General features: G+C 42.3%; 1 protein-coding gene across 4 annotated transcripts; it reads right to left on the bottom strand.

Moving 5' to 3' along the window:
• Nucleotides 1-3,713: 3,713 nt before the first annotated feature.
• ggt7 (gamma-glutamyltransferase 7) lies at nt 3,714-14,798 on the bottom strand. 4 transcript variants are annotated; one of them, XM_045693011.2, is made up of 15 exons: nt 14,536-14,798; nt 11,673-12,058; nt 11,154-11,380; nt 10,863-11,014; nt 10,588-10,705; nt 10,247-10,314; nt 9,442-9,515; nt 9,159-9,352; nt 8,397-8,484; nt 8,121-8,248; nt 7,829-7,917; nt 7,489-7,641; nt 6,343-6,460; nt 5,866-6,103; nt 3,714-5,722 (listed from the first exon to the last, which is right to left on the bottom strand). In XM_045693011.2, the coding sequence occupies exons 2-15, from the start codon at nt 11,890-11,892 to the stop codon at nt 5,547-5,549; spliced, it is 2,043 nt and encodes a 680-aa protein (XP_045548967.1). In that variant the 5' UTR covers nt 11,893-12,058; nt 14,536-14,798; the 3' UTR covers nt 3,714-5,546. The 4 variants fall into 4 exon arrangements, with proteins under 4 accessions (XP_045548967.1, XP_013990148.1, XP_013990151.1 ...); XM_014134673.3 differs by having other exon boundaries at nt 11,673-12,231; nt 14,536-14,652; XM_014134676.3 differs by lacking the exon at nt 14,536-14,798 and adding an exon at nt 14,399-14,422 and having other exon boundaries at nt 11,673-12,231.
• Between the last annotated feature and the right edge of the window lie 613 nt (nt 14,799-15,411).

Below are 15,411 nucleotides of genomic sequence, written 5' to 3'. Positions count from 1 at the left end.
TTTACCAAAGACAATTTAAATACTCTGTGATTTTACTATTTATTATAGATTTATTATAGGGACACTACTTGGCCTTATTTTGCTTACACACTAATAATCTTGTCAAGCAACAAATACAGTAGATGTAAGCGAGTGTTTACATCGACGGGGCTGCGGGCAGTGGAGAGGGCCATGAGCTTCAAGTTCCTTGGTGTCCACATCACTGAGGAACTATCATGGTCCTCTCACACCAGCACAGTCATAAACAGCTTCTATCCCCTTGCCATAAGACTGTTAAATGGCTAACAGCTCCCCTCACATCTACACTGCTGCTAAAATGATTATTGATTAGCTAGGTTTATTACTACCACTACGCTAGTGTTCATTGATTGATTGCCATTACAATTAGTATACAGTATTTCTCCTGCTACTGGTCACTATTACTCCTGTTTATATGTACATATTACCATTAGTACATTACCATAAGTATTTATATATTCCTGCTACCAGTCACTTTTAAGCCATGTTGACATGTATATCCATCTATCACGCCTACACTGACACTTGCACAATCACACTATAAGACCCACACACTTACATAAACACCCACCACTTCTGTTGCTGCTATACTGTTTATTATTATTATTATTAATCCTGCTACCAGTCCCTTTCTTCTAATCCCTGCATACATGTACAGTACCAGTCAAAGTTTTGGACACACCTACTCATTCCAGGGTTTTTCTTACTTTTTACTATTATCTACATTGTAGAATAATAGTGAAGACATTACAACTATGAAGTAACACATATGGAATCATGTAGTAACACAAAAAAGTTTTAAACAAATCAAAATATATTTTATATTTGAGATACTTCAAAGTAGCCACCATTTGCCTTGGCATTCTCTCAACCAGCTTCATGAGTTAGTCTCCTGGAATGCATTTCAATTAACAGGTGTTCCTTGTTAAAAGTACATTTGTGGAATTTCTTTCCTTCTTAATGCGTTTGAGCCAATCAGTTGTGTTGTGACAAGGTAGGGGTGCTATACAGAAGATAGCCCTATTTGGTAAAAGACCAAGTTCGTATTATGGCAAAAACAGCTCAAATAAGCAAAGAGAAACGACAGTCCATCATTACTTTAAGACATGAAGGTCAGTCAATACGGAACATTTCAAGAATTTCAAAAGTTTCTTGAAGTGCAGTTGCAAAAACCATCAAGCGCTATGATGAAACTGGCTCTCATGAGGACTGCCACAGGAATGGAAGACCCAGAGTTACCTCTGCTACAGAGGATAAGTTCATTAGAGTTACCAGCCTCAGAAATTGCAGCCCAAATAAATGCTTCACAAAGTTCAAGAAACAGACACATCTCAACATCAACTGTTTAGAGGAGACTGTGAATCAGGCCTTCGTGGTCGAATTGCTGCAAAGAAACCACTACTAAAGGACACAAATAATAAGAAGAGACTTGCTTGGGCCAAGAAACACGAGCAATGGACATTAGACTGGTGGAAATCTGTCTTTTGGTCTGGTGTCCAAATTGGAGATTTTTGGTTCCAATCCCGTGTCTTTGTGAGACGCGGTGTGGGTGAACGGATGGTCTCCGCATGTGTAGTTCCCACCGTAAAGTATGGAGGAGGATGTGTGATGGTGCTTTGCTGGTGAAACTGTCTGTGATTTATTTAGAATTCAAGGCACACTTAACCAGCATGGCTACCACAGCATTCTGCAGCAAAACGCCATCCAATCTGGTTTGGGCTTAGTGTGGCTATCATTTGTTTTTCAACAGGACAATGACCCAACACACCTCCAGGTTGTGTAAGGGCTATTTTACCAAGAAGGAGAGGGATGGAGTGCTGCATCAGATGACCTGGCCTCCACAATCCCCCGACCTCAACCAAATTGAGATGGTTTGGGATGAGTCGGACCGCAGAGTGAAGGAAAAGCAGCCAACAAGTTCTCAGCATTTGTGGGAACTCCTTCAAGACTGTTGGAAAAGCATTCCAGATGAAGCTGGTTGAGAGAATGCCAAGCGTGTGCAAAGCTGTCATCAAGGCAAAGGGTGGCTATTTGAAGAATCTCAAATATATGTATATTTATTTGTTTAACACTTTTTTGGTTACTACATTCCATGTGTTATTTCATAGTTTATGTCTTCACTATTATTCTACAATGTAGAAAATAGTAAAAAATAAAATAAAAACCTTTGAATGAGTAGGTGTTCTAAATCTTTTGACCGGTCGTGCATACTGAACAAAAATATAAACGCAGCATGTGAAGTGTTGGTCCCATGTTTCATGAGCTGAAATAAAAGATCACAGAAATGTTCCATACGCACAAAAATCTGTGTGTTGACATCCCTGTTAGTGAGCGTTTCTCCTTTGCCAAGATATTCCATCCACCTGACAGGTGTGGCATATCAAGAAGCGTATTAAACAGCATGATCGTTACACAGGTACACCTTGTGCTGGAGACAATAAAAGGCCACTAAAATGGGCAGGTTTGTCACACAACAATGCTACAGATGTCTCAAGATTTAAAGGAGCATGAAATTGGCATGCTGACTGCAAGAATGTCCACCAGAGCTGTTGCTAGAGATTTGAACGTTAATTTCTCTACCATAAGCCGCCTCCGTCGTTTCAGAGAATTTGGCAGTACGTTCAACCGGCCTCACAACGGCAGACCACGTGTAACCACGCCAGCTCAGGACCTCCACATCCGGCTTCTTTATCTGCAGGATCGTCTGAGACCTGCCACCCGGACAGCTGAGGAAACTGAGGAATATTTATGTCTGTAATGAAGCCTTTTTGTGTGGAAAAACTCATTCTGATTGGCTGGGCCTGGCTCCCAAGTGGGTGGTCTTATTCCCTCCCAGGTCCACCCATGGCTGCACCTGTCACGTCCTGACCAGCAGAGGGCGTATTGCTTAGTCTAGGTCAGGATGTGGCAGGGGGTTTGTGTTTGTTAAATGTTGGGTTGATGATTGGGACTTCCAATTGAAGGCAGGTGTGTATAGTTGCCTTTGATTGGAAGTCCTATATAGGTGTGTGTGTTTGTCTTTGGGGTTGTGGGGAATTGTTCTGTGTTGAGCCTATGCTTTGACAGACTGTTGGTTGTTCGTTCATTCTCGTGAGTTCGTTTTGTTGTTTTGATGTTCATTTAGTCTGTAAATAAATACACACGATGAGCATACACATACCTGCTGCGTTTTGGTCCTCTTCTCTCCAGTACGACATTTTTAAGGATGAGTACGACTTATTTTATGACAGCGCCCCTGGCCAGTCATGTGAAATCCATAGATTAGGGCTTAATACATTTATTTCAATTGAATGATTTCCTTATATGAACTGTAACTCAGTAAAATCATTGAAATTGTTGCGTTTATATTTTTGTTCAGTATTGCGCCCTATCTTATTTTGTGTTTTTTGTTTTCTTATTACTTATACTTTTTTATATTGAATTCTACACTTTTGTGTAGGGCTTGCAAGTTAAGCATTTCACTGTACTTGTGCATGTGACAAATAAATCCTGTACTTAAAAGATTTTCACTGGGTTCCTAGCTTATGAATTCTCACATTTGTTAGATGTTTTAAATAATTTGCACCACATGTTTAAAATGTGATATTGACACACCCATTTGATTACCTTTATAGTTTATATTTTGATAATAATACATTTAATGACAGTTCAGTATGTCTAAAAATATAATTCATTTCAAAAACATAGTAACAGCATCCTTATATACACATTTCTGTGTAAACATATTTATTCCATAACTGGGCCCTCCTATACAGTGTTTCTTCCAGTGTGAATTCTTACTTTTCAATACAAAGTACATAATGCGTAGCGTATACAAACAACCTTGTTACTGTGCAAACAAGTGGACGTTAAAATTTAAGACAAAGGAGAAGGAAAGGCAAATAGCATCACAGAAAACAGAGCCCATGGCCTATAGCCAATCATTGCTCAACAAATGAGAAAATAAAATCTGCATTTTATTTAATGCTTCATAATGGCATCAATGATTACTTATGTAACCAATTAGTGTTTTATCATGGTTACTGGCATTTTGAAATTAGATTGAAAACAGCCACATCTACTGAGGTATTAGCACAATGGTCAGTTAATCAACTGAGGCTATGGAGAAGAATTGGCCTGTGGAATACAAAGGGAGAGTCTTTTCATACGGGCTATAATAAATAGCCCATTGACACAGCAATATGGGCACAAAGACTACCATCTACTGTTTCACTAAAATACAATAATCATTCAATATATTAAAAAGTAAATCAGATAGCGAAAACATTTGTGCAAATGACAAAGTATAAGCAAAATATGCTAATATAAATAAACAAAACCATTGTACGAGCAATTGTTCATAACCTGGTCACTCTGACCATTCATTCTAAAAATATCCTTTCTAAAAAATGTTTGCAATAAGCTTTCAAACTACTCCCTTTCCAGTCATTACCCCAGATCACCTTAAATAATATTTATTTAAACCCAGTAGTACTAGCAATAAATAACATTCAATATTGAAGTGAGGACGGACGACATTCACGTGAAGAGTAGTGTGCGGTATCCACTCTCTTTTTGAGATAAGAATATGATCTCTATTCTTTACAAAATGGCATCTAGTAACCTAGCGATTGTTCGTAACAGGTTAGATATCTACAAGCTACTACACCTTTAGACTCAAGCCACAAGAATCCGATTAAGGACAGCCCCTGACTCAGTCACTGACTCAGTCCCTGACTCAGTCACTGACTCACTGCCCATACAAATGCACACACAGTAAACAGGTGGTCTAAGCATAAATCAAGGTGTGTCAATATGTGACTAGCCAACTCCTGAGTGTTCACAAGGGAAGATAATGGAACTGAGCAGGTCAAACCCATATGATTTTATATGCACTGGCATTCGCCGGCATTTTGAATGAGTGGAAGTATAACGACAGGCAGGGGAGGGGATGCTCAGCTAAGTTAAATGGGCCACTGAGGAGAATCTAGACGTAAGCATGCCATCTGTGTGTGTTATGTGTGCAAAGGAATGAATGCGTGCGTATGTAGGATTGTGTGTGTGTGTGTGTGTGTGTGTGTGGTGGAAGGAGCCATTTCAGTTTCCATCCTCTCAGTGTGTGTGAGCATAGCTATATCCCAGTGGATTTACAGTGAAATGTGCCTGGCAAAAGACAAGCGAAAACACACAGCATGCTACACCCCGTGTGATTAGGAGGGTATAACCCGTTTCAGAGACTCATTCCACATTTCTCCAGAACACCCAAAGACTGCTCCACGCCTCTTTTCCTGCACCTCTACTCCTCTTCTTAATATCCCTTAGTATCCCTCCTTCATACCTGTCCATAATAATTCCGTTTTTATCAGTCCCTTTGGGAATATCAGCCCTTTGGTGGAATATCAGCCCTTTCGAGCATCATTTTCCTCCAAAATACTGGCCTCATATATAGACATTTGTCCTTCATACTCCTAAAAACCCTCTGTTTCCCTTTTGTATCCCTCACCCCTACACCCCCTCCTGTCACTCACCCACCCTGGCGTAAAGGAAGGCTAGGGCATGTTCATGGACATGGTGAGGGCTGAGGCGTCCGCACTACGCGGGTCCTTCACCCCGATGATGAGGTCATTGGTCCTCCTGGTGCCCTCCACCAATGAGAGGACGTCTACCCTCTGCACCTGGTGACCTTTGAACTGCAGCACCTCCACATCCTCCTCCAGGAACTCAGCTGAAAGAGGGAAAGAAGTGAGGGAAGGAATAAAGATGAAAAACAAGTTTAGTCTTTAGACATACAGTATATGAATGGATATTTGATTATTTGTGGATGAAACAGAGACAAAGTTAGAAACTATTTCTGAAAGCCATACTCACAGTCCACCAAGAGAGTGTCGGGTTGCAGCTGTGGGTGGAGTCTACCATACGCCAAACTGTCACTCAGGTTTTTACGAGAGGACAGGACGTTCATCAACACCTGGGTGATGCCACTGAGTGCCCGGTCCCCGTTGGAGGATCCTAGGGCCACGTAGGTGCCACACAAACCCAGGCGAGGCCTCACTGCCGTGGGCACCAGGAAGGACAGGGGCCTCTTACCAGGCTGGATGACATTATGCTGCAGACAGAGACAGCAGAGAGAGGGTTATTCATATGCCCAATAACTGGTGTTTTAGATCAGGGTTTCCCAAACTCGGTCCTGGCCTGGGTGCACGTTTTGGTTTTTGCCCTAGCACTACACAGCTGATTCAAATAACCAACCCATCATGGGGGGGGGGGGCAGGACCGAGTTTGGGAAACCCTGGTTTTGATTGATTAAATCCAAGTCAAAGATAAAAACCAGTCCGGCAGTGGTACCGGGTTCGGAGGCTGAGAGGTCTGGGTCTTGTTGGACCATGAGAAGTCCAGGATCTGGCTGTTCAACAGGATCCCAGACGGTGTCACTATCCTACTGCCAAACGGACGGTTCAGGGAGCTAAAGGGAGATTACAGAGATAACACCAACCGTCTTACAATCATCAAATATGTATAGTCAACAACTGAAATAACATTTACAGTAATAGATCAAACATATTACACTGTCCTCTTTTTCTGAACAAAGCACACAGCATCTGAATACAATCATGACTATTTGGCCGATATTGGACCGAATCCTAACCTAAGCAACTTGACTCAAACCCAATGGTGGAAAAAGTACCCAATTGTCATAGGAGTAAAAGTAATAGAAAATTACTCAAGTAAAAGTGAAAGTCACACAGTAAAATACTACTTGAGTAAAAGTCTAAAAGTATCTGGTTTTAAATGTATTTAAGTATTACAAGTACATGTAATCACTAAAATATACTTAAGTATCAAAAGTAAAAGTATAAATCATCTCAAATTCCTTATATTAAGCAAACCAATTTACGGAAAGCCAGGGGAACACTTCAACACTCAGACATAATTTACAAACTAGGCATTTGTGTTAAGTGAGTCTGCTAGATCAGGGGCTGTAGGGATGACCAGGGATGTCATTAGACATGACTTGCTAAGCATTCAAAATGTAACTAGTACTTTTGTAAATCAAGGAAAACTTATGGAGTAAAAAGTACATTATTTTCTTTAGGAATGTAGTGGAGTAAAAGTAAAAGATGTCAAAAATATAGATAGTAAAGTAAAGTACAGATACCCCAAAAAACGACTTAAGTGGTACTTTAAAGTATTTTTACTTAAGTACTTTACTCCATTGCACAAATCTTCAAAGTCCAGGATTATTAACTCAATAGGAGATTGGAACAAACATTTTTGATTAATAATGTCTCTGAGGTTAAAGAGATACTTTGGGATTTTGACAATGAGGCCATTTATCTATTTCCCCAGAGTCAGATGAACTCATGGATACCATTTTTATGTCTCTGTGTGCAGTTTGAAGGAAGTTAGAGGTAGTTTCGAGAGCCAACGCTAACTAGCATTGGCGCAATGACTGGAAGTCTATGGTATCTGCTAGCATGTTTCTTGGTGTACCTCATGACGGAGACAATGAAGTCGTCAGGCCCCATAACCATGACCTGACTGGCCACAGCGCCCTCCTCCAGGGCGTACGAGGGCGTGTAGTGACCCGGGGGGAACGCCTGGGAATCATTAATCATCTGGCGGAGCAGCACTGCCTGGGACTTACTGGAGAACCACAGGTAACACGGCAGGGGGGGGTCAAGGAATCAACAGGTTAGCCAGCTTTATGATGGTTCAAAACATCACACGGGTCTGATGTTCACGCTTCACTGTGATTCATGTCTCAATCATCTTCTTATTTTGTTTGATCAAAGTGTCTGATGATGTATTGTGTTGATCAAGAAGAACCTACCTGAGCATCTGTGTGACCATGTCTGAGATGGAAGAGTCATACATGGGGTCTCCCAGCCCACTGGCCAGGGCCACCGCAATCTTCAGAGACTGGACAGAGACATTAGTAAGTGAAAATGACAGAAGTAGCAGTGCTTTCCAGATACAGTACATGCTGTAGGCACCACAGTATACAGGGTTAACATTTACTAAAGGATGCATGTAGTAATCAACAACCATTACTGATTAACTCAATGATCAGGTTGACACCCAAGTAATTTCATAAGTCATGTAAATGAAATAGGGCGCAGTACCTCAGCAATCCAGTGGTAGGTGCTGTTGCGCGGGACCTGGCTGGTGATGTTGTAGCCTTCCAGAATGTTCAGAGCTGTGATCAGAGCTGCTCCTGCACTGGGGGCTGGGGCTGCCATCACATGGTGCCCTACACAACATCAACAACAGAGAAATGGATGCATTTAGCCACAAGGTTGCAGGTTCAAATATCACATCTGGCAAGAATAGGGAGCGAGGATGCATCATCACAATATAATCGTGAAAAGATATTTGTTCAAAGGGAACCCTATATTTACCCTGATAGAAACTCTCGGCTGGCTGCTGTAGGACGGTGGTGTAGTTCCCAAAGTCCTCCTCAGAGAGAACTCCTCCTCTGGCTTGAACCTGTTAGAAAATACATGATTAAAAACCTCATTATAACTGGGTGGTTCAAGCCTTGAATGATGATTGTCTGACAGCCGTGGTATATCAGACCGTATACCAAGGGTATGACAAAACATTTATTTTTACTGCTCTCATTTATTTGTACTGCTCTAATTACGTTGGTAATCACCTTATAATAGCAATAAGGCACATCAGGGGTTTGTGGTATATGGCCAAAATATCGTGGCTAAGGGCTGTTTTCAGGTCCTCCGCGTTGCATCGTGCTTAAGAACAGCCCTTAGACGTGGTATATTGGCCATATACCACACCCCCTTGGGACTTATCGCTTAAATACATGAAACACATGATAATACCTTTCCATTCTGGCAAGAGTTGTGCTGATGGAATAAAGCTGACCAGATCCCTATGAATAAGGAATAACCAAGTGATGTCACAAGAAGCAGTATCTTTTGGAGCAGGATGAAGTTACCCTTATACACTGATCCAAGGACAGTGTTACGCTTTCCCCTCCTAATGGTTAAGGTTAGGATTTAGAGAAGGTAAGCTGATCCTAGAGATGTCCCTAAGTGCTACGTCTACCCAGAGCATATCTTTTAAAGTGGAGCCAATACAGTATTTATGAGTGCTTATACAATGCCAGAGGCTGACGGCCGGGAGACAGATGAGCTGCTTACTGCGGCTGCCATTTCCTGGGTCAGGTTTCCACTATAGAACTCTGCAATCCCATTGGCTGCCACAGTGTCCAAGATGGCGGCCAGGTCGGGTCGTCGGGAGAACAGGCCGGAGAGGGGAGCCTGACCATTGGGGAGAAACAGGGCACGGAAAGCCTCCGACACATTCTTGTCCTTGACCTTGGCTAGGGCCTCAGCTAGAGAGGGGGGATACAGAGTAGGATGAAGTTGCCCCTAGACACCGATGCATAATATTTTTAGCATAATATCAATTTCTCATGCTTACCCAGGTCATGGGTAACATTGAAACCATTTCTGGCCACATCTGCTGCCATGGTAACTACATCCTTCCAAGGCATTCTGGGAAAAAATGCACATATATCCGTTTGGATTGTGTTATTAAATTTGATGTCCTAAATCTGTAATCAAATATGGTTTAACAGACATTTGTATCCAAAGCCACTTACAGAGGTAGGATCTTAATTTGAGCCATTTTGCTACAGCAGGAAAATGATTCTGCAGCAACAAGAAATGTGAATTATTATGTAAAGGACAATTAAATGGACATTTTTGTAGCGGGTGATTAATTTTTCGCTAGGACAAATCAACTCTGAAATTTCAAAGTGGAAATTACAAACTTTAGACTCAAATACACTATAAGTTTGCATTTCCTGCTGTGCAAAAAATCATCAGCAAAAAAAAGAGTGATCAAATTAAGATCCAACATCTGTGCATAGCTATATTTAGTGTATGTAGACAACATTGTAATCAAACCCACAGCTTTGTTCAACGCTGCACCCCACTTCTCCAACTGAGCCACGATAATGACCATGTGTCACTGGAGTAATTATAGCTCCACTGTACAGGAGATGGACTAATAGTCCCCTTGTACAAGGCTGATACAGAGAATAACACTCTACTCCTGATAAACCCAATCAAAGGCTTGGGACTGTCTGTGTGCACTAAACTGGAGCAAGCAGACATCCAGAGCCCATTAAACCTTATGGAATTTAACTAGGGCTAGTGAGCTTCAATGCTCTAAGACAATGTAACTTCATCAGTGATAAAAAGCCATGGAGACTTCACTTTACCTTCCGTAAAGCTGGTGGGCCTGGTGCATCCCACTGAGCATGCCCGGAACTCCAACCATCAGGCCAGGCTGGAACAGAGATAGTGAACATTTCTCGTGACGACAAATACCAGAACTCCATGCCGACACAACACTTGACCTTTAGCTGTAGACTAAGGCCGTGTTCGAGAGCATCATAACGATTGCAGGCGACTGCCGACTGACCGATCTACAAATAACCTTGCATCATAAGTAACGACTCAATATTTTTTGTAGATCAGACATGTCAGTCACAATTTACCCATGATACATTACGGTTTTGATGCTCTCAAGCACGGCCTGAGGTTATGATGAGGCTCTTACCTTGAGCTCCAGGTTGGTCTGTAACATGTCCTCCAGGATGGCAGAGGGCGCTGTCTCACTGAAGTCTATGACCCTGCTCTCGTTCCTACGGATGTCATGCACTAGCATCACACCTCCACTGCAAATAACAAAGACCAGTGTTGTTCAACAGCAATAAGCACATCCTCTTCTTGCAGATCTAGGGGACATAACTCACACTTTGATTAGGATCCACCTAATCCTATTGACTATCTATTGCTGGTGATGATCTGCTGGTGTGACGTGTGAAGACTCACCCGCCGATGCCGGAGGTGTGTGGGTGTATGATGCCCAGACAGAGAGCAGCAGCGATGGCAGCATCCACACTGGAGCCTTGCTTCTCCAGGGCCTCGAAGCCCAGAGATGTACACTGGGCCACGTCAGTCACCACCGCCCCCTGGTTAAAGATCTGACACACAGGGAAGAGGACAGGGAATTTACTTCGATTGGGGGAGGGAATGAGGGTGGAGAGAGGAAGGGAGAGGATGGAGAGACAGAGAGATGGGTGGAGGGTAAAAGAGAGAAAGATGGGCGGAAGGCACACACACCTGTGGGTCTCCGAAGTAGATCTGCATGATGAGAGCAATAGTGACTCCTGTAGCAAAGGTGAGGCAGGCTGTGATGATGACAGTGAGGCCATCTCTCTGGCAGGCACAGCCCTCCGCTAAGGGGTCTCTGGTGGTCTCCCGCAGGGGTGTGATGTCATGGCTGGCCAGGTCAGAGGCGGAGGACGGGAGACGCTGCAGACGGGCTGACTTCAGAAACAGGTCTGGGTCTGGAACATAGAGGTCAGAGGTCAATGCAATTCAGGAAGTGTTTAACGGGCATGAAGGGCAATAGGCAGGCAGCAGTTGCCAGAATAAGTACAACCAGACCCATATATTTATATCTAAATACTGTATATGGCTCTGAGTACAACAACATATTGAACATCATACATGACTATGTCTGGCAGACAAGGAAGGTAAAGGAGAAGTCATTGCTATGACAGTGTTATGTAGACCTTATGACTGATGGTTTGGTAATTCACCACCTTATTGTCTGCTATGTCTCCACCGGTCTCTTACCTGTGTCTTGCTCGCTAAGGAAGTTGTCGTCATCTTTGCGGGATTTGAGCGTGTTTTCCCCAGAAACCACGTCATCCTCGGGTAACCGGGGGAAGCTGGTAATGCTCATGTAGTCCACCGGTGAGTAGGCACTTCCCAGGGTCGTCTCCTGGCTCGGGTCTTTCTCTGTCATGGTGCCGCTGGAGTACCCGGCCACGGCATCGTTGGCAGGGTTATACATGGTGATGGTCCAGTTAACACAACTAATGAATAGCGTCAGCGCAACCTGAGCTCTTCTCTCTTGTTGACTTACAGCATCCACTGATGATGTTGTTTAGCAGACTTCAGGGTGAATTGTCTTCAGTTTTGCCTTTTGACTTCACACGAGATAGCCATGTAGCCCAAGCCTGGTGTGTTAAAATGTTGCAATTAGTTATGCCATTGGTCTGCAATAATACACTTGTTATTGGTCCGTTGTAACAATATTGCACTTGATCAGTAACATTGTTGTCTGGCTCCCTCTAGGTCTGGGAGGTGATGCGGCAATTATTCATAGCCTATTCGATTCCATTCGCAAGACCTGTGGAAAGATCAAACGCATCTAATATCATTCATAGTTGAAAATTAAGCCAACACCACATGCATAACTTAATAGATTGAGTATTAAAACAGTAGACCAAATACATAGCCCTCTATGAATATTAGGCTACCAATAGTCTATGCTTCCACCGTGAAAGTGGTCGTGAAACACATCAGCTATATGCGGCAAATATCTACCTAGGCCTACAACCACAAAACCCGCGTAATGTGGTTATTAGATCAAATGTGTCAGAATTGATCGCGTCGGCTGCTCCCTGGGAGGGTTGTTGTTATCTCCTTGTTGATTTTCCAGCCTACGCTTCGAGATGCAACCTACATAGGCTACAGCCTACACTGCTGGCTTCGATAAATTGACGCATCGCTAAGGTTGCCCCCCTTTGCGACGGAATATTCTTTGCAGTAAAACAAAATTGGGAAATTCTTACCGTTTGAGACAGACAACTGTATTCAAGCATCAACCAATTCAGATAGGACGTTCTTGTAGAATTTATAAAGGAAGGAAGGCAGAACATAAGCGCTTTCCTGTAGCCATCTTCAGATAGAGAGCAGGGGCGTATTCATTACGCAGTCAATATAAAAACGTTATACAAACGTTATGTTGCAAAACGTTTCCTAAACGTTTAATTAAACGGAAGCGAACGAAACTGGGCACTACCTGAATTCGTCCAATAGAAACTCTCGTTTTTGTTGCAAAACGTTGCAACTGTTTGGACTAATCATTACACCCAATATGTGATATCAGAGAGGAAGAAGCGAGAGGGGTTTACTTCGCCCAAAATCTGTTCACGAAAATAAGACGATGGAGTGAGGCATTTTTGTGTGGAGGTCACTAGTTAGGTTTCCATCCAATCAATTAAATTGGGATTTGAATTGGCGACATATTTTCGAGCTAACACCTTGCAGATACTGTGCGGGTAGGCTCTGCAGGTAGGCTAGTCTACATGATGAGATTATTATGGATAAGAGCTAGAATATCTGTAATTGTCAAACGGCAGTAATTGTCAAACGGCATTAATAATCATGTCACCAGAATAAGACCCTCGATATTTTTGGGAAAGGAGCATCAAGCTCATCACCGTGCACTTTCACCACCCTGTGAAGTTTATCATAATCTATTTCATATGTAGCCTAATAAACTGCAAGGTTTGACGAGTCTTAGTGGGTGGACCACAAACTATGTCACGGTGTGTCTCCAAGTTTACGTGATCAGAGGCGCAACTTGCGTTTATGAAGTGGGGGTGGGGAGCATAATTTATTATTATTATTATTATTATTTATTTTTATCCAGCAGGATAAACACTCTAAACAGACTACCCCACCGCATTGGTCCTAAAGCATATCGTTGCCTCGTTTTGTATCACATTCCAATGATAAAACTGGGGGGACAGAAATGCAATTTCAGAACTGTCCCCAGAGAAAGTTGCGCCCCTACTTTACATGATGGTTATTATATCAATATTTGAGCCTAATGGCGTTTCCACCATAATTTCTCACATAATTAATTTGACCAAAGATCCCCCACATGTCAAACGAACAAATGATCTGTCTGCGTTTATAAAATTGTACAGTAACTTCCTGTTTCGATCACAGCTGTCATTTTGTTTTAATATGCTACGGTATATATTTTTTTACTCACATAAAAACTGGATGGAAACGTGGTTATTGAGAGTGTTGAATTTGGTAAAAAAAAAATGTAATTGCTCATTTGATACGTGAGGCTTATTTGATGGAATAGAAGTTTCGTGATGGTTAGGTTGTTACAAATGTACTGATATAGCCTAAATTGACGCACATGGCAGTTTGGCAACTTTGAAAAATACTACTTTATATCAGAGTTGTGCCTATCATTACCACGCTTATCTGCCCTCTCATTGGCTAGAATGGTCCCACCTGATCTCGCCTCCTCCTACCTGCCTTTCATCTTTGAGGACATGTATTTCCATTGTTAAATAAGAGCGGTCACTCGGTTATCTTGTCAATATAATAGATGATCTTCGGTGATATGTAAGATCAGTGACATAACTAAAGGGAATGGTCACATGGTCACCACTGAAGGTAAGCCTACAGGTCACACAATGAGATGTGGTAGCCTACAGTTGTTGATCTTAAAATACAATATGGTCTCACCTTGAGAAGGCAGGACTCACCTGCAATCAAACTGCTGGAATCTTACAGTCGGTGAACAAACACAGATCTCGTTGAAAACGTAACATGTAGGTATATTTACATGTAGCCTACAACACCCCATAAAAAAACATAAATAGGTATCTGGTTTAGCATTTACCTGAGACTGTGCTTCTGGAAGGGGAAGTGGTGTTGTCTCTACTGGAGTTGCAGAACTAGTTTTAGTGGGTTAGGGCGTGCTGTAGCAGATTGCTGAAAGGATAGGAAACCTGAGGTTGGACAGACCGCCTCTCTCTCTCTCTCTGTTTATAGGCTACACCACCCTGCAGCTCAAGTAAATAGAATTAGGGCCACTTTCCACTACACTACTTTGATGACACAAACTAGGTCCAGGAGAGATACTTGTGTAGTGTAAAGACACGGATCTACATTCAAATATCTCTTTAAGAGACGTCAACACCACATACCCTCCTCTGAGTGGTACAGTGTAAAGACAAAGGCTCCTGAAAAAATTACCTTAATACCAGTAGTCAGCATTTTTGCTCTCTTTGCCAAATTGAAAATGAAAGGCTTTTAAAATATCCACACATTTGTGAATCATAGTGTTAATCAAGTGTGCAACACTATGTGCAATATGGTTTAGATGCTCCTGTATAGTTTGAATTGCTATCCTTATTTTGTTAGTCTATATACTATGGTATTTACGGTATGCTAATAGCTGCACTCACATATGAAACAGGAATGTGGCTTTGGCCACACTACATCCAAGGCTAGTGCAAACAGAATAGTTGCACATCTGATGTTGAGAGGTAGATTTTACTAATGTAAAACCACCCTAAGGAGTAAATGCCAGATGGACAGACAGATAACTATTTGAGGTATTTTTAGTGCCAAAAGTGGCCACCCAAATGCATCCCGACCTGTCATAGGCTTCTTTACCTCTACACTTTCCTGTTTGTGGGTCTGTGTGTCTATGTGCGAGTGTTCGTGCGTGTGTATGTGAGTGTGTATGTGTATTTTAACCCTGCAAGGTCGT

This window comes from Salmo salar, chromosome 13, assembly GCF_965601325.2.
Source record: "Salmo salar chromosome 13, fSalSal1, whole genome shotgun sequence".
NCBI classification, from domain to species: domain Eukaryota; kingdom Metazoa; phylum Chordata; class Actinopteri; order Salmoniformes; family Salmonidae; genus Salmo; species Salmo salar.
Note: the sequence above shows the minus strand (reverse complement) of the source record. Positions and strands in the feature narration are given on the sequence as shown.